Genomic DNA, 24610 nt, shown 5'->3' on the forward strand with positions numbered 1-24610 from the left:
GCGGCGGGCGGGGGAAGGGGCGTCCCGCGGCTGAGGGTGGGCCTCGGAAGCCCCGCGCGTACCAGACTCCTCGTCCTTCTTGTCGAATTTTTTAATCATCTTGGACGACTTCCCAACGCCCAGACCCACCGCAACCGTCCCAGGCGCTGCAGCCGGAGAGCGGAAGAGGCTGCAGGAAGGCCGGCCCCGCGCTCTCACGCCGGTTGGGCCGCCGCGCCGTCACTCGGGGCCAAGGCCCGCCCTCCCCGGCCTCCCTCGTCTCCCGGGGACGCAACCACGCCTCTCCTGCTTCCGCAGCCGCCGGAGGCTTCGGCCAGACCCTCCCGACCCGTGACCCGGGAGCCCACGCCCGCTGCCGCAGGAATGTGGTTTTATTTGGTTGGCGACCTCTGCGGACCCCTCAGTCTCAGGAGAGCGAGGCGGGAGGACTGAGGGTTCTGTGTTCACCCGATGACCGTGGCCTTTTTGATAATCCACTGCGGGGCCCTCCCGTTGCGGAAGGCGCTCTCCCCGGGCGCGTTTCTGGTGGGCATCTCTTCCAGGAGCGATGCGAGTGTCAGTGGTTCCCGAATCACCTTGGAAATCGGCCTTTCACTCGCTGACTTCTTGGAAGCTACGACAAAGCACAGGCACCCTGGTGAACGTGGCTTTTCAGAAGTACTCGAAGGATGCTTAATGTGAGATGTGAAGGAGACCCACTTGAAGGGACCTTTAAAGGCTGGTCTTTAAAGATTTCGGACCGTGTAATACCATTCCCAACCTATTTTATAATTTTTGGATTCCTTCATTTCATCAAAACCCAGTGTAAAACACACTGCCTATTTAGAGCCTTCTTTGTTCAAGCCTACTTCTTTCAATGATTCCGTCTGACACCATATTGACACTTAAGAAACTCTCTAAATTAACGTACATTCATTCCTAACTCATGTTCCTCTTTCTGAGTGTATGCTGGCTTTCTGTTCTCTTGTCTAAGAGTGTGGCTAAGAAACTTCGCCTTTGGCTTCAGTGGCATTACTGTTTAGAAATGTAAATTGAGTCTATACTCAACAGGATCGTGCCCCTGCAAAATTAGAGAAATTCTAACCTAGATTACATTCTACATCCTAGGGAAATTCTTTCCCTTAAATATAGATTTAAGATGAACTGTTGATATCCTACATATGGTATCATTTAAGATTTACCTCCGGCTTGGCTAAATGTACTATTATTAACTACTATGTTTGCTTTATATGGCTTGTAAAGTTCAAGTCATACTTTGTAGGTGGAGTTTTCCTTGAAGGAAATAGAAGTCTGCACGCATTTATTCTGGAGGTGAAAATAAATAGGCTTTGGGGAAGGAAACATCCTCTTCCTCTTCCTTGGCCCAAGAGTATTGGGAACCAAGGCAGACACAGTGTAGATAATATAGGCCCAGAGGTTCCCAAGAATGAGTAATGCCCCGGAGACCTGCTGGGAAGTAGAAGGACCTGAGTTCACATTTGAAGCTGACCCTAAGACTAGCCCCTTGTAAAGCAAGATAAATCATTCTCTGCTGTTCTTCAGCTTTTCTGTGTATCTATGAAGTTTTGTTTAATACCACAGGTTGGTTTTAGCTGTGCAGTGTTTACGGAATTAAGAGCAGCAGTAGGTGAAAATGGGGTGGGGTGTGGTGGCAAATAGGTATAGCAGGAGCAGAGAAGCCTGAAGAAGCCAGTTAAGGGATGGTATAATATGACTCCAGGTCTCTGGTATCAGGACTATTTGGACTGAGGATGGCTGGCAAAGGGGTTGAGCAATCACTACAATGGCTTTGTGGGAAAGGCAAGGATACTTTAGGGAGTCTCAGAAATTGCTTGAGGAGAGAAAGCTAGTAGGAGAAATGAACCTTGTCTTAAAACCATGAGCTGGTGAAGTATGAGGACCCACCAATTACGCATCTAATCACAAATGTGTACTCAGTGCCCTGAAATTCTTCATTGGGTCCAAACTGCCTACTGAATAAAATCCAAACCCTTATTTAAATAATATTTAAGGCATTGTGGTATTTTTGATATTTTGTTATTGTTATTTTTGTTATTTATGTTTTGTTATTGTTGTTCGTTTTTCAGACAGGGTCTACTCTGTTACCCAAGCTGGAGTGCAATGGTACAATCACAGCTAACTGCAACCTTAAACTCCTTGGCTCAAGTGATCCTCCTTCCTCCAGCCCCCCAAGTAGCTCAGACTACAGGTGCATGCCACCACACCCTGTTAATTTTTTAAAATTAATTTTTGTAGAGACAGGATCTCACTATGTTGCTCAGGCTAGTGTCAAGCCCCTGGCCTCCAGCAGTCCTCCTGCCCCAGCCTCACAAACTGCTGGGATTACAGACACCCCCAGCCTCTCAAGGCCTTTTAGAATCTGTTTCATCTCTTTCACATATTGAAAGTGCTATTGTTGGTGCTTGATAAATGTCTAACACTTAGTAGGAACCCTAGAAATACTGTTAAATAAATGATAATACATGAGGAGGATTCTCATTGTACCCTCTGCCATACAACTTTATTCCAGGCCCCTTCTACCCCATTCCCTACCCCAATCCCAGAGACTTTTATACCTCTAAGACACACAGACTTATCCTTTGGCCCTTTTAGAGCAGTTTTTTCTTCAAAGTATAATATGCATACCACTGGGTGGTTCTAGGTGATACATAGATAAACATTTTAAAATTTCATTATTATAAATTTGACTTAAGTGTTTCAGAAAAACATATAATTTGTACATCAAAACCATGATGTCAATGATACAGTATTAATTAGGACAAGAATTTTTAAAAATCCTTTTGAAGAAAAATGCTAAGTAAATTAACAGAGCAAATAATACATCAAGGTGGCAAAAACTCTTAAAGTGCTGGGTGATATAGCTTAGTAAACACTGCTAGAGTTTTCTTGAAGTTTGAGGATTTAAACAGGGTCGGAAGCTTTGCACCTCTTGAGCCTCTATTTGTTATTAGCTTCCATGCTATAGGGAAAAATAGTCTCCAGGACTACCACAAGAGAAGCCAGTTTGCCACATCTATAATCCTCATGGATTGTATCTCCAGCCCACATCTCAGTCCAGTAAGCCTTTGCTTTGAAAGAGAGAAGCTTACCATCTTTCCTCATACCTCTCTCATGGACTGGAGCAAAGGTGAGCTGAGGGTACATTTTTTTCTGCATCCTCAAAGCGTAGACTTTTGAATACTTCCCTTCGCTCTTGAAATCATTGTCGGTGGAAAACCTTAACAAAGAAAGTTCTTTGTTTAGTAGATCCTAGGGCGGGCGGATTCATGGAACCATTCACTTTATTTTATTTTATGTATTTACTTTGAGACACGAGTCTTGTTCTGTCACCCAAGCTGGAGTGCAGTGGCATGATCTTGGCTCACTGCAACCTCTGCCTCCCAGGTTCAAGCAATTCTCCTGCCTCAGCCTCCCAAGTAGCTGGGATTACAGGCACTTGCCACCACGCCTGGCTAATTTTTGTATTTTTAGTAGAGACGGTTTTCACCATGTTGACCAGGCTGGTCTTGAACTTCTGAGCTCAAGTGATCTGCCCACCTTGGCCTCCCAAAGTGCTGAGATTATAGGCATGAGCCACCGTGCCCGGACTTCACTTTAAAGTTGGCTATATTCTCGGAGAAGACAAGACAATGATAAGAGGCTGTTGATTGGTGCCAAGTAGGAGTATTGTTCCATGGCAAGGGATGCTTCTGAACTTAGCACCGTAAATAAACCTTTGGAGGAACTCCAGAATCTCTTCTCTCCTCTCTAAACTACACATAGGCTGCTCTTGTAAGTAGTTTCAAATAAAACCTCTTTTGTCTAATGTGTTCTCATAGCACATTGTTCCTGTGATATAGCGCCTAACTTGTACTGAGGGTACTTTTTTTTTTTTTTCCTGTTTCTTCAAAGCACAGACCTTGGAATATTTCCCCTCAATCTCGAAACCATTGCTAATGCAAAACCTTGGTTTTGCATGACTGTTTCTCTTTGATTCGAGTGTAAGTGAGGTTAGGGTCATGTAGGGGAAGTTGTATCTTATCATGCAGTTGTACAACCAAAGAGTATGTCATTAAATTTATTCCAAGCCCCTTCTACCCCATTCCCTACCCCAATCCCAGAGACTTGTATACCTCTAAGACACACAGACTTCCCTTTTAGAGCAGAAACAGGAATAGGGAAAAGATAGGAAAGAAAGTGAGTACAAGAAGAAGCAAGATTTCACCTAAACCATTGTTCTCTCTTGGATGTGGGATCGTCCGACAGTGTCAAAGGGAAGATTGGTTTCAACTTAGATCTTAACTTTTTTTTCTGAGGCATGCGGGGCAGCCAGAGGTCCTCAGTGGGTTTGTGCTGATGATGACTCTCCTGTAGGGAAACGAGGGAAGAAGAGTAAGGGAGTAAGCTGAGTCTCTTGGGATTTTAAGTTTGGACCGAGTTCCTGGACTAAGTTCCAATTCCCCTACAATGATGCAACAAAACCTGTCAGAGGGGCAAGTGGGAACTCAGAAACCAGAATCAGAGGAAGCCATTCCCTGGGAGGGAAAACACTCTTTTCATGGACAGATTACTTGTCCAAAGCCTGTTCAGTTTCCTAAGTAATTGATTAAATTTGCCTACTGGCCCTTGGAAGTGAATGGCAGAGAAAGTGACCCGCTTTGGGGAAGGATTCAACCAGTGAAGTCCTTGGGAAACTAAACATTTGGCAATAAATTGGGAAATAGATCCATGGGACTTTACCTTCCTTTCTTGGAGTTGGCTACCTCATCCACATTCCATTCTCCTTAATGAGAAGGCCATGGAATGGGATGTTGTGAAGTCATAATTATATCATTACTAAAGGTCATAGAATCAGTCTTTCAGAAAGAATCTTATGTCATCCAGGCTGTTTGCCTGACCCTCCTAGCCCCTCCATAATCTCACTAGCAAGTGATCAATCTTTCTATACCTAAAAAAAGAAAAAGATTTCACCTCTGATCAGCCAATTGATATCTCCCCGTAACTTTTACCCTATAGTCCAGAAGGAGCAAATCTAGTCCTTCTTCCACAGAGTCCTTAAACATTTTGAAGAAATCCATCACATTCCTCCTAAGCTCTGTCTCTTCCAGGCTAAACATGGCCAATGTCTTGAACTTTTTTTCCTATGACATGGCGTTGGGTTCCTTTTTCTTTTTTAATCCCATTTGAGAAAGCTACAATTCATATTCTAACTGATGTGCGGCAATCTGAAATGAAAACAATATGCCAGGTGTAGTAATTGCATGGCATATCCCCTGACCCCATGAAAGTGTCTATTCAAAAGTCGACTGGGAATGGTGGCTCACACGTGTAATCCCAGCACTTTGGGAGACCAAAGCGATGGATCATTTGAGGTCAGGAGTTCAAGATCAGCCTGACCAACATGGTGAAACACTGTCTCTACTAAAAATACAAAAAAAAATTAGCCGGGCGTGGTGGCGTGTGCCTGTTTTCCCAGCTATTCGGGAGGCTGAGGCAAGAAAGTTGCTTGAACCCAGGAGGCGGAGGTTGCAGTGAGCCAAGATCACGCAACTGCACTCCAGCTTGGGCAACAGAGTGAGAGTCTGTCTCAATAAAACAACAACAACAACCAAAAGTCATCAATTCTGAGAGCCTTCTTCTTTTTTTTTTTTTTTTTTTTTCTTGAGACAGAGCCTTGCTCTGTCACCCAGAGCTGGAGTGCAATGGCGTGATCTCAGCTCACTACAACCCCTGCCTCCTGGGTTCTAGTGGTTCTCCTGCCTCAGCCTCCTGAATAACTAGGATTACAGGTGCATGCCACCACGCCCAGCTAATTTTTGTATTTTTAGTAGAGACAGGGTTTAACCATGTTGCCCAGGCTGGTCTCGAACTCCTGACCTCGTGATCTCCCCACGTTGGCCTCCCAAAGCGCTAGGATTACAGGCGGTGGTGAGCCACCATGCCCAGCTGAGCCTTCTTAACTGCACTATCTAACATTGCCACTCACATCCGTCACATTCCATCTCCTTATCCTGCTTTGTCATGGCATTCAGCACATTAGACATTATCTGTGTGATCGTTTGTTTATGGTCTAAGTCACTGGAATTAAGCTTCATTAGAGCAAAGACTGAGTCTTAGCCGTTAATATATCCCTAGCACCCCTAATAGTACCTGGCACATAGTAGATAATCAATAGATGTTTGTTGAATGAATAAATGACCAAACTAATTGATTAACATATTGAGCTTTTGCTGTCAGAATCTTAAAGCCTTTTTGTCTTTAACACTTGCTGCTTCTGAACCATGTCTTTTCAATTCTGAACTTACTCTCTTTAAGCTCTTGTATTAGGTTGGTGCAAAAGTAATTGCAATTTTGCAATTATAACAGCAAAAGCTGCAGTTACTTTTGCACCAACCTAATAATTTTAAGGGAAAGAAATCCATTTGAGTTATCTTAAATAACAGGTGTTTTACCGTAAGAGCACATGTGCCTAATAACTAAGATATAGATAACTATCCAGCCAGAAGAAGAGCAAAACTCTAGGAGAGCTGGACCTCATATCAGAAAAACAGTAACTGAAAAGTTATTTGGAATCCAAGATAACACTAGCGAAGGACCACTGTCTTAATGCAAACATCACTCACATGTTTCTCCTACTTTCTTCCCATCTTCTTCCTTCTCCTCCCTCTACCTTGTTCACTCCTCACCTTTACTCCATAAATAAATATATATGTGTGTGGTTCTTTTCTACCTATAGCTTCTGCTTGTTTACTTCTATTTCCTACTTCCCTGTAACTTCAGCCTTCCCATACTCTACTTCATGGCCTTTTCACTACCTTTCTTCCTCATGGTTTGAGTCTATTTTTTTTTTTTTTTTTTTTTTTTTAGATAGAGTCTGTTGCCCAGGCTGGACTGCAGTGGCGCAATCTCAGCTCACTGCAACCTCCACCTCCCAGGTTCAAGCAATTCCGCTGCCTTAGCCTCCCGAGTAGCTAGGACTACAGGCATGTGCCACCACGCCCGGCTAATTTTTTGTATTTTTAGTAGAGACAGTGTTTCACCATGTTAGCCAGGATGGTCTCAATCTCCTGACCTCGTGATCTGCCCGCCTCGGCCTCCCAAAGTGCTGGGCTTACAGGTGTGAGCCACCGCACCAGGCCGGTTTGAGGCTTTTCTAGTCCCACTCTATGTGTCCTTTCAGCTTTCATTGCTACTGCTTCAGTCTTTTCATTTCTCAATTCAGAGGCCTGGAAACAAGAATCTGATTAGCTCGGGGATTCTGGGTGTTGGTAGGTTGGTTGGTTTTTGTTTTGATGTGTTTTTTGTTTGTTTTGGTTTTAGGGTACCAATCCACATCACAGGTCACTACCCAGCCTATGAAGTTTGCTTTGCTCAGTCTCATATCCTCCTCTGGTCTCAGCTAGGAGTGGGGACAGGGTTATACTGTACCAACTAGAACTTCTTAGGACGTTCCCTTACTCAGGAGACTGTGGTAGGGTCAGTTTCACTTAGAAGGGGCTGTTAGTATAACAATCACTGTAATAGATCTATCTAGTACATTCCACAACTTGCCTACTAGAACTCACTCTCTTTTTGGATGCATACCTGGGCATAGCAAAGAATGCTTTTCTTGTATATGATTCTAGGTTTACAAAAGATTATCACATTTGTCCATCAAGGGAAGGAAAGGATGCTGCAGGAATATTAAAGAGGCATGGTAGATATTAGACGTTTCAATCTTCTTGGGCTTGTTCCAGTCAGATAGCCCCATAAAAGTACCATGGTGCTGGTCTTTGAGCCTTAACTCTATCCATTAGTACAATTTAACTGGTACCACAATTTACTCATCAATATGATTAGGTTCCGCATCTGAACTGGAGGGTTCACAGAGTGCACAGGCTATTGGAAGAAAGCTCTTCCTGCACCCAGTTTACATGATAGCTTTGTATTTCCTTCTGCACATTAAGCAGGGCAATCCTGGCCTGGCATTTATCCCTTTCTCAATGTATGGTTCACCCACTGCCATGAGAAACTACCACTGAGCTTACCTTAAAAGGGCACAAATTCTGAGACCTAAGAGACCATATGCAGTAAATTCATTAACTCCTTTGTTAGTATATGCCATTGGACATTAGCATTTTATCTTCCACTTGAAGGAGAATCTCTCACTGTCATCCATCTAGCAACTATGGAAACACTAACCCCAAATTCACCACATTTTATTATAAGGGTCTCACTTGGGTAATCCCATGCCCAGCATAAAATTTCTGCTAGAATCCTTTGTTTGCACTTTCACTTAACTCATTTATTTAATTTATTCTTGTTAGATTAGACCCACTCTTGAGGCCGTCAAGACCTTTTTTAGATTTTGATTCTTTTTTTTTTTGAGATGGAGCCTCGCTCTGTCACCCAGGTTAGGGTGCAGTGGTGCAACCTCGGCTCACCTCAACCTCCGTCTCCTAGGTTCAAGTGATTCTCCTGCCTCAGCCTCCCGAGTAGCTGGGACTACAGGCGCCCGCCACCACGCCCAGCTAATTTTTTGTATTTTTAGTAGAGACGGGGTTCACCATGTTAGCCAGGATGGTCTGGATCTTCCGACCTCGTGATCCACCCGCCTCGGCCTCCCAAAGTGATGGGATTACAGGCGTGAGCCACTGTGCCCAGCCAGGTTTTGATTCTTAAATATTTCTTAATTCAATTTTCTCTACTTCCTCGCTAATGATGTAGTTCAAGTCTTCAGTTCTCACCTTGACTATTTTAGTAACATCATAACTTATCTTTCTGGGTTTTGTCTCCTCCACAATTACTAATGCACCTTTCTTCAACCTCCAAAACAGTCTTCCTAAAATGCAAATTTGTTTGATTACATCTTTTTGTCTCCTGCTATTTACTCTCTGTTTTTTAAAATTTTTTATTTTATTATTATTTTTTTTTGAGATGGAGTCTCGCCCTGTCGCCCACGCTGGAATGCAATAGCACTATCTCGGCTCACTGCAACCTCCACCTCCCAGGTTCAAGGGATTCTCCTCCCTCAGCCTCCTGAGCAGCTGGGACTACAGGCATGCACCACCACACATGGCTAATTTTTGGATTTTTAGGAGAGATGGGGTTTCACCATGTTGGCCAAGCTGGTCTTAAACTCCGGATCTCAAGTGATCTGCCCACCTCGGCCTCCCAAAGTGCTAGGATTACAGGTGTGAGCCACCGCACATGGCCCTGCCATTTACTCTCTTACATCTTCCTGAATACACCTCATTTTCCTATGTCTTCATGCCTTTGCACTTTCCTCTGATTTGATATTTTCCTGTTCTTTTGTCATGGGTCACTTCCCTACTCACTCCCTTTTTCCCAACAGAAATACTGTATTCTACATTACTTCCATATTTTGTATATTCTTCTATTACTTTTACATATCTCATTTATTGATCTCTCTCCTATTAGACTCCAAGTTCCTTTAAGATAGAAACTGTCCTGTAATCATCTTTATATTCTGGTTTTTAGCTTACTGTATCCTTAGCAATTGCTTGTTGAATGGAATTTGAGCTTCTTTAGTCTATAAAGGAGTTTCAAAGGTTTGACTACTGTGATGGTAAACTCCCTTCTCTGAAACCCGAAAGTAATGTGTACCAAAGCATCATTCTTTACTCCTTTCCCATTTACATATTCATCACCGTTTTTATTGCTCATTTCCTGACTCATCTTTTACTACTTTATTCTCAACTAGAAAGTCAGTGACTAGTCTACCCTTTGTTAGTTACAAATTAAATATCTTTGACCAAAGAGGAACACTTTCCAATGAAGACCCCATTTTCTCCCTGCAATGAAGCTTCAGTACCCAAGCTTATTGAATTCTGAATCCCAGGTTCTCCAGATGCTGTTTTGTGAAGCATAGGATCAGGAATAAGAAGGAAGAGATAGACCAAGTGCAGTGGCTCACACCTATAATCCCAGCACTTTGGGAGGCCGAGGCTGGAGAATCCCTTGAGGCCATGAGTTTGAGACTAGCCTGGGCAACATAGTGAGACCCCCATCTCTACAAAAACAATTTTTTAAAAATGTAGTCAGGCATGGTGGTGCACACCTGTAGCCCCAGCTACTCAAGAGGCTGAGATGGGAAGATTGTTTGAGCCTAAGAGGTCGAGGTTTCAGTGAGCCATGATTTTGCCACTGCAGTCTGGCCTGGGTGACAGAGTGAGACCCTATCTCAAACAAACAAACAAAGTAAGAGTTGGTTTTCTGAGTACTATTCTTCATGTTAAGTTAGCTTCCTTCTCAATGCTAACTCCTAATTCTTCAGGGTTCACATTTCGGGTTCCAGGAGGCTTCTGCTTACCATGGCCTTGAGCAGTAACTCCTTGGAAAAGTACTTTGGTGCACTCTCCTTGTCTTGATGGGTGATTGAGCAGGGAGGTGGGTTGTTGGTCATAATCAGTAAGGTCTTATCCTGGTCATACTCTGTTACTTTTAACATGAAGCTGGTGGTTTTCCTGTTTTGAGCCAGGAATTTCTGCAGTGCAGTGGCCTTCAGAGGCTTATAGTACTGGGCCTGAACAGACAGAAGGGTTTCCAGAAAGAAAAAGAGATTAGGCCAAGAGCAGGTTAACAAATCGGTTGGCTAATACTTAGCTTCTGTGAGGTAAGAACAGAAGTTGGACAAACTTGCTGCAAAATTTGTGGGGTTTTTTGTTTTTGTTTTTGTTTTGTTTTGTTTGAGACGGAGTCTCACTCTGGTGCCTAGGCTGGAGCACAGTGGCATGATCATGACTCACTGCAACCTAGACCTCCCAGGCTCAAGTGATTCTCCCACCTCAGCCTCCTAAGCAGCTGGGATTACAAGCACATGCCACCCTGTCCAGCTGATTTTTGTGGGTTTGTTTGTTTTTGGTTTTGTTTTTGTTTTGTAGAGATGGAGTTTTGCCATGTTTCCCAGGCTGGTTTCAAACTCCTGGGCTCAAGCAATGCACCCATCTCAGCCTCCCAAAGTATGGAGATTACAAGAGTGAGTCATCACACGCAGCCCTAAAATGTGTTTATCAGAAACTATCTGAAGTTCTCAGTCCCTCTCTTTCCTTGGGGCATTCCCCTGAAAAAACACTAAGGGGCTGGGGCAATGCGATGGAAAGGTTTCCATGGTAAAAGGAGTCAGGTAACTTAATTCTTCCAATATAATGGGACAAGCAGAGAAGTTTCTACATGGCTAAACCGAATTGGCCTTGTCTCTACAACTCTCTCTAAGGTACAGGGGGAAAGCTACCAAGGACCAAATCTTGCTCAAGGAATTCCTCAGGAGTAGGCACAGCCAAGTGCAACACCTTCCCATATTTACGTCTTCCACACATCAACATTTCTCAGGCCCAACCACATTGACATGCACTCACAAGCACAATGTTAAAGGAAAAGCAGCCACAAAAGATAGCATGTCACTTAAGGTATGGGTGAAGAAGGGGCATTCCCACTAAATTTGCCTTTCTCTCAATAGGAGAAAGGCAGAGGGTTAGGGGGGAAGGAAGTGAAAGGGAGAAAATGGATTATAAATACTTTTTTTCCTAGTCATAAACATGTTTTCTCAACTTAAAACAAATCAGCGGTGGGGACCCACTTTCTTCCCAGTTCTTGTCTCCCACTTTGCCACCCCAATCCTCAGCACTGCCTCTGGCATTGTAACCTAAATGCAGCTCTGCCTGCCTGTCCTGAGAGTATGCCCACTCACAGAAGCTGGGGACACTTGGAGGCATTAGGGACACTCGCAGTGGGCATCTGCACTACTGCTGAAACTTCCCCTTAGAGATCTTGGGGGAATGTTTTTTCTACCTACCAAATTTGGATGGACTGTGTAATGCCGAAGGTTTTCTAGAACAAATTTTGATCGCCCGACTGCATCATAAATCTAAAGAGGATAATCAAAGTTAGTGGTTTGAAGTTGCACGTATCCTAAACAGTATTCCATTCCTTACCTCACCTTAGTCTCACTAGAGAACTGGTCTCTAACTTACACTAAGTGAGAAGTACAGTGTGCTTCAGGTTTTGTACTCTAGGTTTCCAGAACAAGGGCCTCAGCAAGGAGACCTGGATTCTAAGACCTCCTGACCGTGACACTTGTCAGCGGAAATGGGGCCAGCCTTATGAAATGTCAGGGAAAGCCGTTAGGAGGGGAAGTAGAGTAGGGCAGCATCAGTTCAGACTGGGACAAATCTTTCCAAGGAGTCACCTCTTTCTTTTGCCTTTTCCATAGCTATAGGAGTGAAATGAGGTGAAAATCAACACGGAGGACAAATCTTTAAGGAGAAAAGCAAGTTTCAAAAGGGCATTAACCTAAAAGTTATGGGTGCAAGGGGGCCATTGGGTCAACTCTGCCAACTGAGCTGGCAGCCAGCCTACTCACAGAGAAAGGAAGAGCAGTGCATGTTGCAATTTTGAACATCTCTGCAGTATGAAATTCTTTCAGAAATGTTGCAAAAAGTAATTGAATTTTGGTAACACTTCTGTCTAGCACTTTGCTTTTTTTTTTTTTTACTAATGGTAGTCCTGGATGTTAGTGGATTATTTGAGTGTCATATCTGGTAGTAGAGGAGCTGAGCCTTTTCCATTCCCTTTCTGCTGACCTAGTGTTCTTGCTTCTCCTCTTGAATAGCCCTGTCTAAGGATGAATCAAGGAGATAGGAATACAAGGAGATAAAAGCTCTGAATTATCTTCTTCTGCCTTGGCATAATCAGAAATCAGAAAAAAAGAAGAGTACCTCATAATCCTGTGTTTGGATCAGCATTTCTGTTTTCTTTTCTTTTCTTGTTTGTTTTTTCTTTTAAAGACAGGGTCTCACTCTGTCCCCCAGGCTGGAGTGCATTGGTGCAATCATAGGTCACTGTAATCTTGAACGCCTGGGCTTAAGTGATCCTCCCGCCTCAGCCTCCCAAATAGATGGGTCTACAGGCACGTGCCACCATGCCTAGCTATTATTATTATTTGCTTATTTATTTTTCTTTTTTTGAGACCGAGTCTCGCTCTGTTGCCCAGGCTGGAGTGCAATGGCATGATCTTGGCTCACTGCAACCTCTGCCTCCTGGGTTCAAGCAATTCTCCTGCCTCAGCCTCCTGAGTACCTGGGATTACAGGCTCCCACCACCGCACCCGGCTAATTTTTGTATTTTTAGTAGAGACGGGGTTTCACTGTATTGGCCAGGTTGGTTTCCAACTCTTGACCTCCAGTGATCCACCTGCCTTGGCCTCCCAAAGTGCTGAGATTACAGGCATGAGCCACCATGCCTGGCCTATTTTTTAATTTTTTGTAGAGATGGGGGTCTCACTGTGTTGACTAACTCTTGGGCTCAAGTGATCCTCCTACCTTGACCTCCCAAAGTGCTGGGATTACAGGTGTGAGCCACCACGCCCAGCCTGGCTCAGCATTTCTAAAGATTGTCATACCTCCCCCATCAGGAGGCAGTATGGTAAGGTGTGTACAGAGGAAAGGGAACATGCACTGAAAAGTGAATAAAGCAAGAGGGCTAATGGAGAAGTGGGAAGCAGTCAGAATGGGACAGAACTATGAGGTAAGAGGAGATCCTGCTATGCTCCAGGAAGAAAAGGCCAGAAGTTGGCAATTCTTGGCAGTTGGAAAAGGAGCAGGAAAAAGCATAGCAAAGCCACTCCACAAATTCCTTTAGAGAGGGTGGGATGAACTATGAGATGGTGGGATGGATCCAAAGACTCAATTATTTAATTTTTAACGCCTTATGGAAAACTGAAATTCATTTGTTGAAAACAGAAATATATTATGAAAAACCTGCTTTACAACTATGAAATGTATGACATATTTAGAGTCATAGAAATAGCAAAAACTTATTTGGGAGAAAGGTATGAAGACCTTTTCCTTTATAGGTTTTTTTTGTTTTTTTTTTGTTGTTGCTGTTTTTTGTTTTGTTTTTTTAAATAATTTTAGGGGGAAAGTCCCTGGTGAAAATGTTTTTACTCCTGAAGTTTTCTGAAGTATTGCATATCTGTTCCAAATTAGCCTCTAGCAGTTGACTAAACCCACAAGATTGTCCAAATTGGAATGTGTTTTTAGTTTTGTTATGTTGAATTTCACTATCTGTGGCTGATTAAATAAAAGTTGGCCTGGAAAATTCACTTGAATGTGGTAAACATAGGAAAACAACCAAGATACGCATTGGAGTTTTGCTACAAGAGGTAGTTTAAAGTCTGCATAAGTTAGGGTTTGACACGCTCTTACTCCCTAAGATAGGTTTCTGCTTCCTGGGTTTTATGTCCTAATTTGTTGCCGATGTGTCCTGTTCCTTCTTTTTCTGTGCTCTATTTGTCTTTAATAACATTTGACAAGTTAACCTTGTTTTCTACATACATTTTTACTCCTTTTTGCTTTTCAATAGGAAAGTTTGTGACACCCAGCTTACTAAGTACACTAAGCAACTCCAAAGAAAATTTAAACATTGAACACTTAATAACGCTCCTTACCTCTTTGCCATTGACAACCATTCCTTTCTCACGTTTAGCTGAGCTATTTTCTGATGTCTTTGATTTGCCGTTTTGAAACCTGAAAAAGAGGCAGAACATCCGGTTGCACTTTCTGGCTCAGAGGCCTGGCCTTCTGCATCTTGTCAGTTTCCCTCAACGAAGTTTGGAGGCCTGACTCAGGCAAGTCCAATTTAGGTGATCACATCACTAATTGACTAAGTAGTAAAAAAACTGGACTCATTATCCAGTCTGCATGCTAGGGAAAAGCAAGACTTCAGTTTAGAGAGTTAAATAAGTGGCACCTTTTGGATGACTCAATGACATCCATTGAGTTGGTTTCTTCTAAAAATAAGGATTTTAGACCTTTCACAGAAGTGCTCTAACAGACTGCTTAAGGAAATTATTTTGGGCAGTTAGATCCTCACAATACCCTTAAAAACCACCTACTGTTTTGAATATTTACCTGCCTATTCTTCTTCCACATGGAAATTGCCCTATTTTTGCCAGTGATTGGCCAATGATTAGCCAATGAATCTGTGAGAAGGAATATAGTTAATAGAACCACACAACTAAGTTTCCAATTCTTGTTGACCTTGCTTGGATTACTGGCTCTTGTGTCTTCCTAACCACATCTCTGAAGACTTCTCTTCTTAGAACTAGGGTAGTAAAAATAATCAACAATGGCAAATATTTCTGTACTCTGCTCTTTTACCCTCACCCTAATACCAATTCTCTTTGCAGAAAATAGGGTGAAACAGATTCTATTCTTTGCTATTCTTTTTAAACCCATTTGCTGCCAGAACATAATGTAAAATACTCCTCAGTAAGATTTGGTTAATGATTAAGATGAATGGCCTGCTTCTTCCTTGGAGATAGTTCCATTGGGGGGTTAAATTAGCTCAAATTAAGAATTATGCAACTATCTCAACTAGACCTCTCTCCTTTAAAAATGAGGATAGCAGAATAAGGACCAAAATAAAGGTAGAAATAGCCAAACTATGTAGTTTGTAGGTCAACTGGCTATAGCATGCTACAAATAATCCCCAAATCCATGATTAAATCCCATTCAAGGATGGCTATCTTCCATCTGTTGCTGGCCACCAGTTGTACCATTAACTCAGGTCAGAGGTCTTAAAAATGGTTGCAAGTGGAGTAGGTGACCCATGATGGAGAGACCAAAATTTATCCCAACTTAACATCTTAAAGTTTGTGCCCTTTTAATAGGTCTCATTGCATTGTTATCTAATAATTAGTAATACAATATAATATTTATTGTAGCACTTTTCAAAATGATTCTTTGACACCTAAAAGGAAGACAGAATCTCGGACACTCTTCTTCAGGGCCAATTTAAGGCATAGAAGTATATGAAAAGCGCTTCTTTAGCCCAACAGCGTCCATCTGGAACAAGCTGGTGCTTTCTTTTTGATAAAAGCTCCTTTAGTTGTTGCATGAAGTACAGACCAAGATCTGGTTTTTGATCCAGGAACAACCAGTCAATTAAAATATGTTTAATGATAGTCTACTCTGTGACCAGCCCCATTCAAAGTGCTGTGGGCTATGCAATAAGTTAATATAAAGTGGTATTTATAACTTAGTTGGGCAAACAAGACTACATACTTGGTTTGTCTCTTTTGGCTCATTGCTGTTGACTGCGAGTTGGCCAACCCAAGGCAGGTATTCACCCCAAGGCCAAATTCAGTGTCTCTGAATAGTCCACGTTCTGCAGGGGTTCAATTCAATCCAAATATTCTTTGCTTAGCACACAGTGTGTACTCAGCCCCATTCTTGAACCTGTATGGGAAACAAGAAAAGACTAATATGTGCTATTGTAGATGTAGAAAATTCACAAGACATGTGATGCTTGCTCTTAGAAGTTAAGTTTATTTGACAAATGGAGGGAGGTGGGAGAAAGCAATTATCTAATGTAAAGCAATAATGACAAATACATGCTCATATATTAGGTAAGTCACTTTATCTCTTGGAGTCTCAATTTCCTTATCTGCAGAACGGAAAGTATTAACTAAATGATTTAAAGGTGACATTCTAATTCCATGATAGTAATGAGATTTAAATATAAAAAGATCTGAATAAAATTAATTCACATGTGTCTGTAGAAGGCTAAAGGTGGAGAAGCAGCCATCTTTCAATTTTCTTCTCCTCTCAACAAAGGCATGCTCATCCATAGATTAGGCCTGAGAACCTGGGAAAAGTGTGTGTATATATTGGGGGTGGGAGGATTGCTATACTTTTTGATATAGACCATTAGAAATGGAAGATACAAGCTGATAAGGTAGAACCTACCATTTAGAGAAAAGAAAGGTCAATGAGCCTTGGAGATGTTTCCTAAAGGATGTGGAGCTTGAGCAGAACCTCGCAGGATGGTATATGAAGTAGTCTAATTGGAAGGTTATTTGTTGTTGTTAAGTAGGAAGAAATAAAAGCAGGTAGGTAGAATGGAATCACATTATAGGGGCCTTGACAATTAAGTAGAACTTTGAAAAGACCTACATCAGCCCAAGTTCCTACGAAGCCCACAGGTTTAGTGGAAAGCCCATAGAGAGGGGTTTATGTCTAACTTGATTGTCTAGACAAACCCTAAAGATGATTTCTAGAGTTTATGACAAGACTGGGCTAAACACTTAAAGTTCCCTTCTAGGGAAATAGACTAATAAGCTTTTCACCCTTTTCTCACCTTTAATTTTTCTGGAATTGTAAGTCCAGTTCAGGTATATGTTGAAACTAAAATAAAAATGAGCTGTCAAATTGGGCAGTATAAGTCCTGGGTTGTTAGTCTGCAGCCCAGGCTGAAAAACAAGTCACACAAACACAAAAACTACATTCAAAATAAGAATGGAAAAACCTGGTGAACACTACCTTTAAGAACATCAGGAAATCATAGTTTGGTGAAGAAGGCAAAAATCTTTGTCATGGGAACTTACCATTTTGAAAATATCTTAATTATTCTTTTCTGCATTCTGGAGGAGACAGAGAGAATTTGTGATGAATAGGCAATCTAGAATACTGAGGTGTTCTGTGTTGGAGACAGAGAATGAAAAGGCCAAAACTTAAAGGCATACTTAAACAAAATCTGTCAATTTCTTATTTTTCCAGCTTATGACTTCCCTACACACACATACCCCTTCACCATCTCTTAATCTACCTCTACCTAAGCCAATGTTTTCACTGCATTCTTCAAAAACAGTGAGCATTTTTTCTTATTCCCCATACTCAAAATGCTGTCCCCAATCTCTTCAGCCATTTGAATTTTCTTCTTCTTCTTTTTTTTTTTTGAGATGGAGTCTCGCACTGTCACCAGGTTGGAGTGCCAACCACCACGCCAAGCCCTGAATCTTCTTTCTTTACGTTACTACTCAGGTTGCTCCTTTAAACAGAAGATTTTCTAGATTAATGCAATCCCAAACTCTAGACTATAGTCATTGGGTTTTGTGCATGTCATTGTATAGTATCTTGTAACTCTACTTGCACTTTTCTTTTGTGTGGGTCTTGTCTGCCTCTTAAGCTGTGAGTCCCTTAAAAGTGGAAATGTAAAATTTAAACATATTTTTGCCCCCCCACCAAGTGCTTTGTATCTTATGCATTCAAAACTAGTATTTGCTTATTTAAATATATTTGCTGAACATTTATGACATATTAGACACTCTCCTAGGTGATGAGAACAAAACATAAATCAGATGTAATTCTTGAGCTCCTTTAGGAGCTCACAGTTTAGCCAGAAAGAGAGATAAAGAAACGGTTGAGGCCAGGCGCGGTGGCTCAGGCCTGTAATCCCAGCACTTTGGGAGGCCAAAACGGGCGGATCACGAGGTCAGAAGATCGAGACCATCCTTGCTAACACGGTGAAACCCCATCTCTACTAAAAAATACAAAAAACTAGCCGAGCAAGGTGGCAGGCGCCTGTAGTGCCAGCTACTCGGGAGGCTGAGACAGGAGAATGGCATAAACCGGGGAGGCGGAGCTTGCAGTGAGCTGAGATCCGGCCACTGCACTCCAGCCGGGGTGACAGAGCCAGACTCCGTCCCCCCCCCCAAAAAAAAAAGAAAAGAAAAAAGAAACGATTGATTGCAACAGAGTGGAATGCCAAATTAGATCTAAGTTTAGGGTACAATGGAAGGAATGAGGAAGGGGACTTAACCCAGACTGGGAAGAGACTGGGAGAGATTTGGAACTACTGCCTAAACTGAGCTGGGGAAGATTGAGTGTGAATTAACCAGGTGGTGAGAGAACAGACATTTGAGAAAGAGGGAGAAGCACAGGCAAAAACATAAGAATACAACAAAGCCTGGCTTATTTAGGGGAATTGAAAATACTGTAATTGCAGTACGCCAGGAACATAAGATTTAGGGGAAGGGTAGTAAGAGGTGAGACTAGAGAGGTAGACAGGATCCAAATCCTAAAATGAACTATCTGATAGGAAGTTTGTGGATTATTCTGAGTGATGAAGAGCTATCAGGAGATTTTAAATGAGATATAATCTCCTTATTGAACAATATATATTTTAGAAATACAAAAATAGTGGCATGTGAACTATAGATTGGAAAGACACAAGAACTAGACATTGGAAAGATGAAAAGAGGTCCTTGAGAAGTCTATGACAGTACTGAGGAGGGGTTGAGAAATTATAAGGGTCCATAGCCATCGCAAATTAGTGCTATTCACTCCTGTCTCCCAGCCCTGGATGACGGATTCAAAGGTGACCAACCAGGTTATACTAAGAATTTGAAAGTTTGATAAAGACACACAGAGCTGAAAGATGATTGCACCTGAGCCACCTCATGTGGTGTCCCAGGCTAGAAGACTCTGAGCTCTGAGCTCTACCTGCTAAGGGCCCCAGAGCTGCCCCTGATCTAGTCCTTCCTAAAACATGACTATAAAATTTTCCCTTCAGTTCTGTGAGCTTTCCTAATATTCTTTCAAATAAATCCTTTATTTTCTTAGGGTTCATTTCTGCAGTTTATGACAAAAAAAAAAACAACAAACACTTAAACTAATATGGGCTCTGAAGCAGGGTGTCCAATCTTTTGGCTTCCCTGGGCCACGTTGGAAGAATTATGTTGGACAACACACAAAATACTCTAACACAAACAATAGCTGATGAGCTAAAACAGATCACAAAAAAAACTCATAATGTTTTAAGAAAGTTTTTGAATTTGTATTGGGCTGCATTCAAAACCATCCTGGGCCACATGTGGCTCGTCGGTCATGGATTGGACAAGCTTGCTCTAAAGCAAGGTAGTGGCAGTGAAGAGGGTTAAAAAAGGATACCTGAAAGATGTTAGGAGGGTAGAATTAATAGAACTTGGTAACTAGTTGAATACATGAGAAAAGGAATATAATCACATTTTTAGCTTCGTTAGCTGAGTTAATGGAGGGGCAAGTTACTAAATTAGAGAACAAAGGAAATGGAGCAAGTTTGGGAGATAAATGATGATTTTGTTTTTGGTCAGTTGATAATGAGGCAGAGGTGAGGATATTGTCTAGTAAGTGGTTTAAAATATGGGTCTGGAGCTCAGGAGAGACAGGTTTGGTACTATAGATTGAATGTTTATGTCCCCTGCCTCCCTAAATTCATATGTTGATACTGAGTCCCTAATTATGAGAGTATTAGGATGTGGAGCCTTTGTGGGGGCAGTTAGTGCGCTTATAAAAGAGGTTTCAAAAGCACATCTTTGCCCCTTCTACCATGTGAGGACACAGCAAAAAGCAGGCCCTCACCAGATACTGAATGTGCCAGCACCTTGATTTTGGACTTCCCAGCCTCTGGAACTTTGAGAAATAAATTCCTGTTGTTTATGAGCCACCCAGTTTATGGTATTTTGTTATAGCAGCCTGAACAGACTAAGCCATTTGGGTAGAATTATATATTTGGAAGTCAGCCTCAAGTATTATGTGATAATTGAAGCCATTGAACTAGATGAGATCAAGTAGGAAAAATGGTGGACTAACAAGAGACTAAAGCATAGAACCATGCCCCAGACTATGCAAACATCCGAAAAAGAGCATCATAAATGAATTTTGTAAACAACACGGCAAAGGAGTGGCCAGAGATTGAAAGAGAACTAGGAGGAAGTGGCCACAGGTGGGATGATATCATTGGAAGGGATGCTATTATGAAAAAGGAAACAAACTCTTTAGCTTCAAGCAGCAACTTGTGAAGGTATAGAAAAAGATTAAAACTTGTAAAAATGACCAAAAGCTTAATAAACAATACAATGCTGCCATTTATAAGGCAGATAAATCTAGACTGAAGAAAACCCACAAGACTTGAGTTCATAGAAATGCCAGGATTTGCTTGAAGAAACAGACCATCTGGTAAAAGAGAATGTGAATCCCCACTGGTTGTCTTCTTTTTTCAGAGATACAGGGGTTGCATTGATCAAAACTCAGGGTGATCTCCCTTCCTACTCCTTGGGTGTTGATCTATGACAGAGCCTAAGAACAGCTCCTTCTTATCCCTTCACCTACATAACTTTCCACATTCAGATGGAGACTTCACACCCCAGTGACAGCTGGGCAGGGAGGACAGGGTGCTAGGGTAGCACAGTGCATTCTGAGAGATGTGACCTCAGGAGCAAAGAGCAGGAGGAAGGGCACAAGATGGGAGGAGCTGGTTTTTTGAACAGTTTTGTCCTCTTTTCTCATTTCTAACTGTTTATAAAATAAAAATGGCTATTTTATGGAAGTATTGGCATGAAAAAAGGTAGGGGCACAGAATGCTGAGCAAGGGTAGTTTGCCCCATTTTTGGCTTGCTTCTTTCTTTCTTTCTTTCTTTTCTTTCTTCTTTCTTCTTTCTTCTTTCTTCTTTCTTCTTTCTTCTCTCTCTCTCTCTCTGTCTTTCTTTCTTGCATTTTGAGACGGCGTCTCATTCTGTTACCCAGGCTGAAGTGCTGTGGCGTCATCATAGGTTACTGCAGCTTCAAACTCCTGGACTCAGGCAACCCATCCACCTCAGCCTCCTGAGTAGCTGGGACTAAAGGTATGCACCACTGTGCCCAGTTTTTTTTGTTTTTTGTTTTTGTTTTTAAAGAGACATGGTCTCACTGTGTTGCCCAGGCTGGTCTTGAAATCCTGGCCTCAAATAATCTTCCTCTCTCAGCCTCCCAAAGTGCTGGGATTATAGGCATGAGCTACTATGCCTAGCCACCCTTCCTTCCTTCTTTCCTCTCTTCCTTCCTTCCTTCCTTTCTTTTTTTCTTTCTTTCTTTCTCTCCTTTCTTCCTTCTTTTTTTTTTGATGGAGTCTTGCTCTGTCGCCCAGGCTGGAGTGCAGTGGTGTGATCTCAGCTTACTACAAGCTCCGCCTCCCAGGTTCACACCATTCTCCTGCATCAGTCCCCCAAGTAGCTGGGACTACAGGTACCTGCTACCATGCCTGGCTAATTTTTTGTATTTTTTTTTAGTAGAGACAGGGTTTCACCATGTTAGCTAGGATGGTCTCGATCTTCTGACCTCGTGACCTGCCCACCTCAGCCTCCCAAAGTGCTGGGATTACAGGCGTGAGCTACGGGCCTGGCCCACTCTTTCTTTCTTAAACAGCCTGCTGGCGACACATGAAGCTCTTGCTTTCTTAGGGAGAGGCCTATCATTTATCAGTGGCTGGGTAAATCTTTCCAGTTCAGGGGGATGTGTTAGGAAGCCCAATTTATGTTCACGCCCCAGCCAGTCTCCAAACCAACTTCTAGCAAAAAGCTGACATTTTGAACTTACCAGATTTTTGCATGTGTTTACTAACTGCTTCAGAACCAGTAAGGGAAAGAGATGTAATTTGCACCTCAAATATTACTTTTGCACCAACCTAAATCAACATCCTGGCTACAGTGAATGTTACAACTGTAATTTTAATGTTCTACATAGACTCAGATACCAGAGAATACGTAAGTAGGAATTGAGAAAGTTATCTCCCCAGCAAAGCAAAAAGTGAAATCCAGATAGAAACTGGGCACTGGGCATGGAGGCTTGCCTAGCAACCTGCCCTCCAACTCTGGTCCAGAAAGCAGGACCAGAGTTTATAAATTCATTCATCTCATGTATTGACCAACACCAAGACTCAACAAAGCTAGCATTATTCAGAGATGAATGAATGGAAAATGATTTTTAGAGCTAACGCATTTTTTGAGGAGTAGAACATAGCAGCAGCAATAGCTTCTCTGGCAAGAATACGGAGCTAAGAAACTGCCAGAAGTGGAGGAATACAGAGAAGAGCAGGAGACTAGGAATCTGGGAATTAGGAATCAAGGCCATGAAATTTTTTTGTAGATCTGCCTATTAAAAATTTGGGGAAATCAGCTTACAAAACTGGAAGCTGTCTCTCCACTCAGTACTTCCATTCAGTTTAGCACTGGAGTGTCAGGAAAATGGGGACCAAAGGAGAAACAAAAATGGGGGGGAAATGAGGTTTTAAATATATGAGATGGACAGTAAGGGATAGAAGGTTGTCTCAGGAAAAACTCTGGGACTGAAGATGCCCACCATGGCAAATTTCTGAACGTTTCCAACATGGCGGGATGATATATGAAGGAGCAGTGGATATGCATCCCCTTTCAGACATTCTCTGCAGACAGCAGAGAGAAATCCCATGTCTTCTCCTCCTCTTTTTTTTTTCCAGCTTTTATTTTAAGTTCAGGGATACATGTGCAGGATGTGCAGGCTTGTTACATAGGTAAACATGTGTCATGGGCGTTTGTTGTACCGATTATTTCATCACCCAGATATTAAGCCTAGTATCCATTAGTTATTTTTCCTGATCTTCTCCTTTCTCCCACCTTCCACCCTCTGATAGGCCCCAGTGTGTGTTGTTTCCCTCTGTGTGTCCATGTGTTTTCATCGTTTAGCTCCCACTCATAAGTGAGAACATGCTGTTTTTGGTTTCCTGTTTCTGTGTTAGTTTCCTAAGGATAATGGCCTCCAGCCTCATCCATTTCCCTGCAAAGGACATGATCCCATTCTTTTTTATGGCTACATAATATTCCATGGTGTATATGTACCACATTTTCTTTATCCAGTCTATCATTGATGAGCATTTAGGTTGATTCCATGTCTTTGCTATTATGAATAGTGTTGCAATGAACATGTATGTGCATGTGTCTTTATAATAGAACAATTTATATTCCTTTGGGTATATACCTGGTAATGGGATTGCTGGGTCAGATGGTATTTCTGTCGAATCACCACACTGTCTTCCACAATGGTTGAACTAATTTACACTTCCACCAACAGTGTATAAGCATTCCTTTTACTCCACACTCTTGCCAGAATCTGTTATTTTGTGATTTTTTAGTAATAACCGTTCTGACTGGTGTGAGATGATATCTCATTGTGGTTTTAATTTGCATTTCTCTAACGCTAAGTGATTTTGAGTTTAGTAAACAGACAACCTACAGAATGGGAGATATTTTTGCAAACTATGCATCTGACAAAGGTGTAATACCCAGCATCTATAAGGAACTTAAATATACAAGAAAAAAACAAACAATCCCATTAGCTGGGCATGCGGCGCGTGCCTGTAATCTCAGCTACTCGGGAGGCTGAGGCAGGAGAATCTCTTGAACCAGGGAATCGGAGGTTGTGAGCCGAGATCGTGCCACTGCACTCCAGCCTGGCAACAGAGCAACAGAGGGAGATTCCGTCTCAAAAAAAAAAAAAAAGGTGGACAAAGGACATGAACAGACACTTTGCAGAAGAAAACATTCATCTGGCCAACAATCATATGGAAAAAAGTAGCAAATTCTTAGCTTTTAAGTTCAAGTATCAAGGAATCAATTGTAAGACAGACTGATTTAGGAAAATAGATATGATCAATTCAGATGCCTCTGTCTAACAAAGAAGGCACTTTGCTAATATTACAAGTTTCTACCCTGATAGGGGAGATGTGATGTGACAACTGAGTCACAATTGAAATGCCATAATTGAGTCTACCCACAAAAGGTGGACCCCAGCATCTAGCACTAATTTATTGGCATCTTGAAGCTTCTCCCCAGCCTCATACTTTTATTTTTTTTTTGTGACGGAGTCTCACTCTGTCGCACAGGCTGGAGTGCAGTGGCGCGATCTCAGCTCACTGCAAGCTCCACCTCCTGGGTTCACGCCATTCTCCTGCCTCAGCCTCCTGAGTAGCTGGGACTACAGGTGCCTGCCACCACACCTGG

At 42.2% G+C, this 24610-nt stretch overlaps 2 protein-coding genes across 3 annotated transcripts in view; both read right to left on the reverse strand.

Annotated features, from left to right (window-relative positions):
- Positions 1-183, reverse strand: part of COPG2 (coatomer protein complex subunit gamma 2) — a 143335-nt gene extending 143152 nt beyond the window's left edge. Inside the window, exon 1 of the mRNA XM_025378337.1 lies at positions 63-183. Within this exon, the coding sequence (XP_025234122.1) occupies positions 63-99 (37 nt within the window). The 5' untranslated portion in view covers positions 100-183. The remainder of the gene's footprint in view (positions 1-62) is intronic.
- Positions 184-357: 174 nt separating this feature from the next.
- TSGA13 (testis specific 13) lies at positions 358-17446 on the reverse strand. 2 transcript variants are annotated; one of them, XM_025378344.1, is made up of 9 exons: positions 17322-17444; positions 17140-17186; positions 16065-16238; positions 14447-14525; positions 11795-11866; positions 10313-10525; positions 4226-4368; positions 3111-3238; positions 358-613 (listed from the first exon to the last, which is right to left on the reverse strand). In XM_025378344.1, exons 3-9 carry the CDS (start codon positions 16085-16087, stop codon positions 444-446), a joined length of 828 nt encoding a protein of 275 aa, XP_025234129.1. In that variant the 5' UTR covers positions 16088-16238; positions 17140-17186; positions 17322-17444; the 3' UTR covers positions 358-443. The 2 variants fall into 2 exon arrangements, with proteins under 2 accessions (XP_025234129.1, XP_025234128.1); XM_025378343.1 differs by lacking the exon at positions 17140-17186 and having other exon boundaries at positions 17322-17446.
- Between the last annotated feature and the right edge of the window lie 7164 nt (positions 17447-24610).

This window comes from Theropithecus gelada, chromosome 3 (genome assembly GCF_003255815.1).
Source record: "Theropithecus gelada isolate Dixy chromosome 3, Tgel_1.0, whole genome shotgun sequence".
Classification (NCBI taxonomy): domain Eukaryota; kingdom Metazoa; phylum Chordata; class Mammalia; order Primates; family Cercopithecidae; genus Theropithecus; species Theropithecus gelada.

What these genes read in the sequence shown, in the direction of transcription:
- TSGA13 (XM_025378343.1), bottom strand. Translation starts at nt 16,087, where the DNA reads ATGAGCCAAAAGAGACAAACCAA. An exon ending in ACACAGTCCATCCAAATTTG is followed by an intron (nt 10,526 to 11,794) that starts GTAGGTAGAAAA and finishes CTGTCTGTTCAG; the next exon opens with GCCCAGTACTATAAGCCTCT. An exon ending in GAGAGGTATGAGGAAAGATG is followed by an intron (nt 614 to 3,110) that starts GTAAGCTTCTCT and finishes GCTTTGTCGTAG; the next exon opens with CTTCCAAGAAGTCAGCGAGT.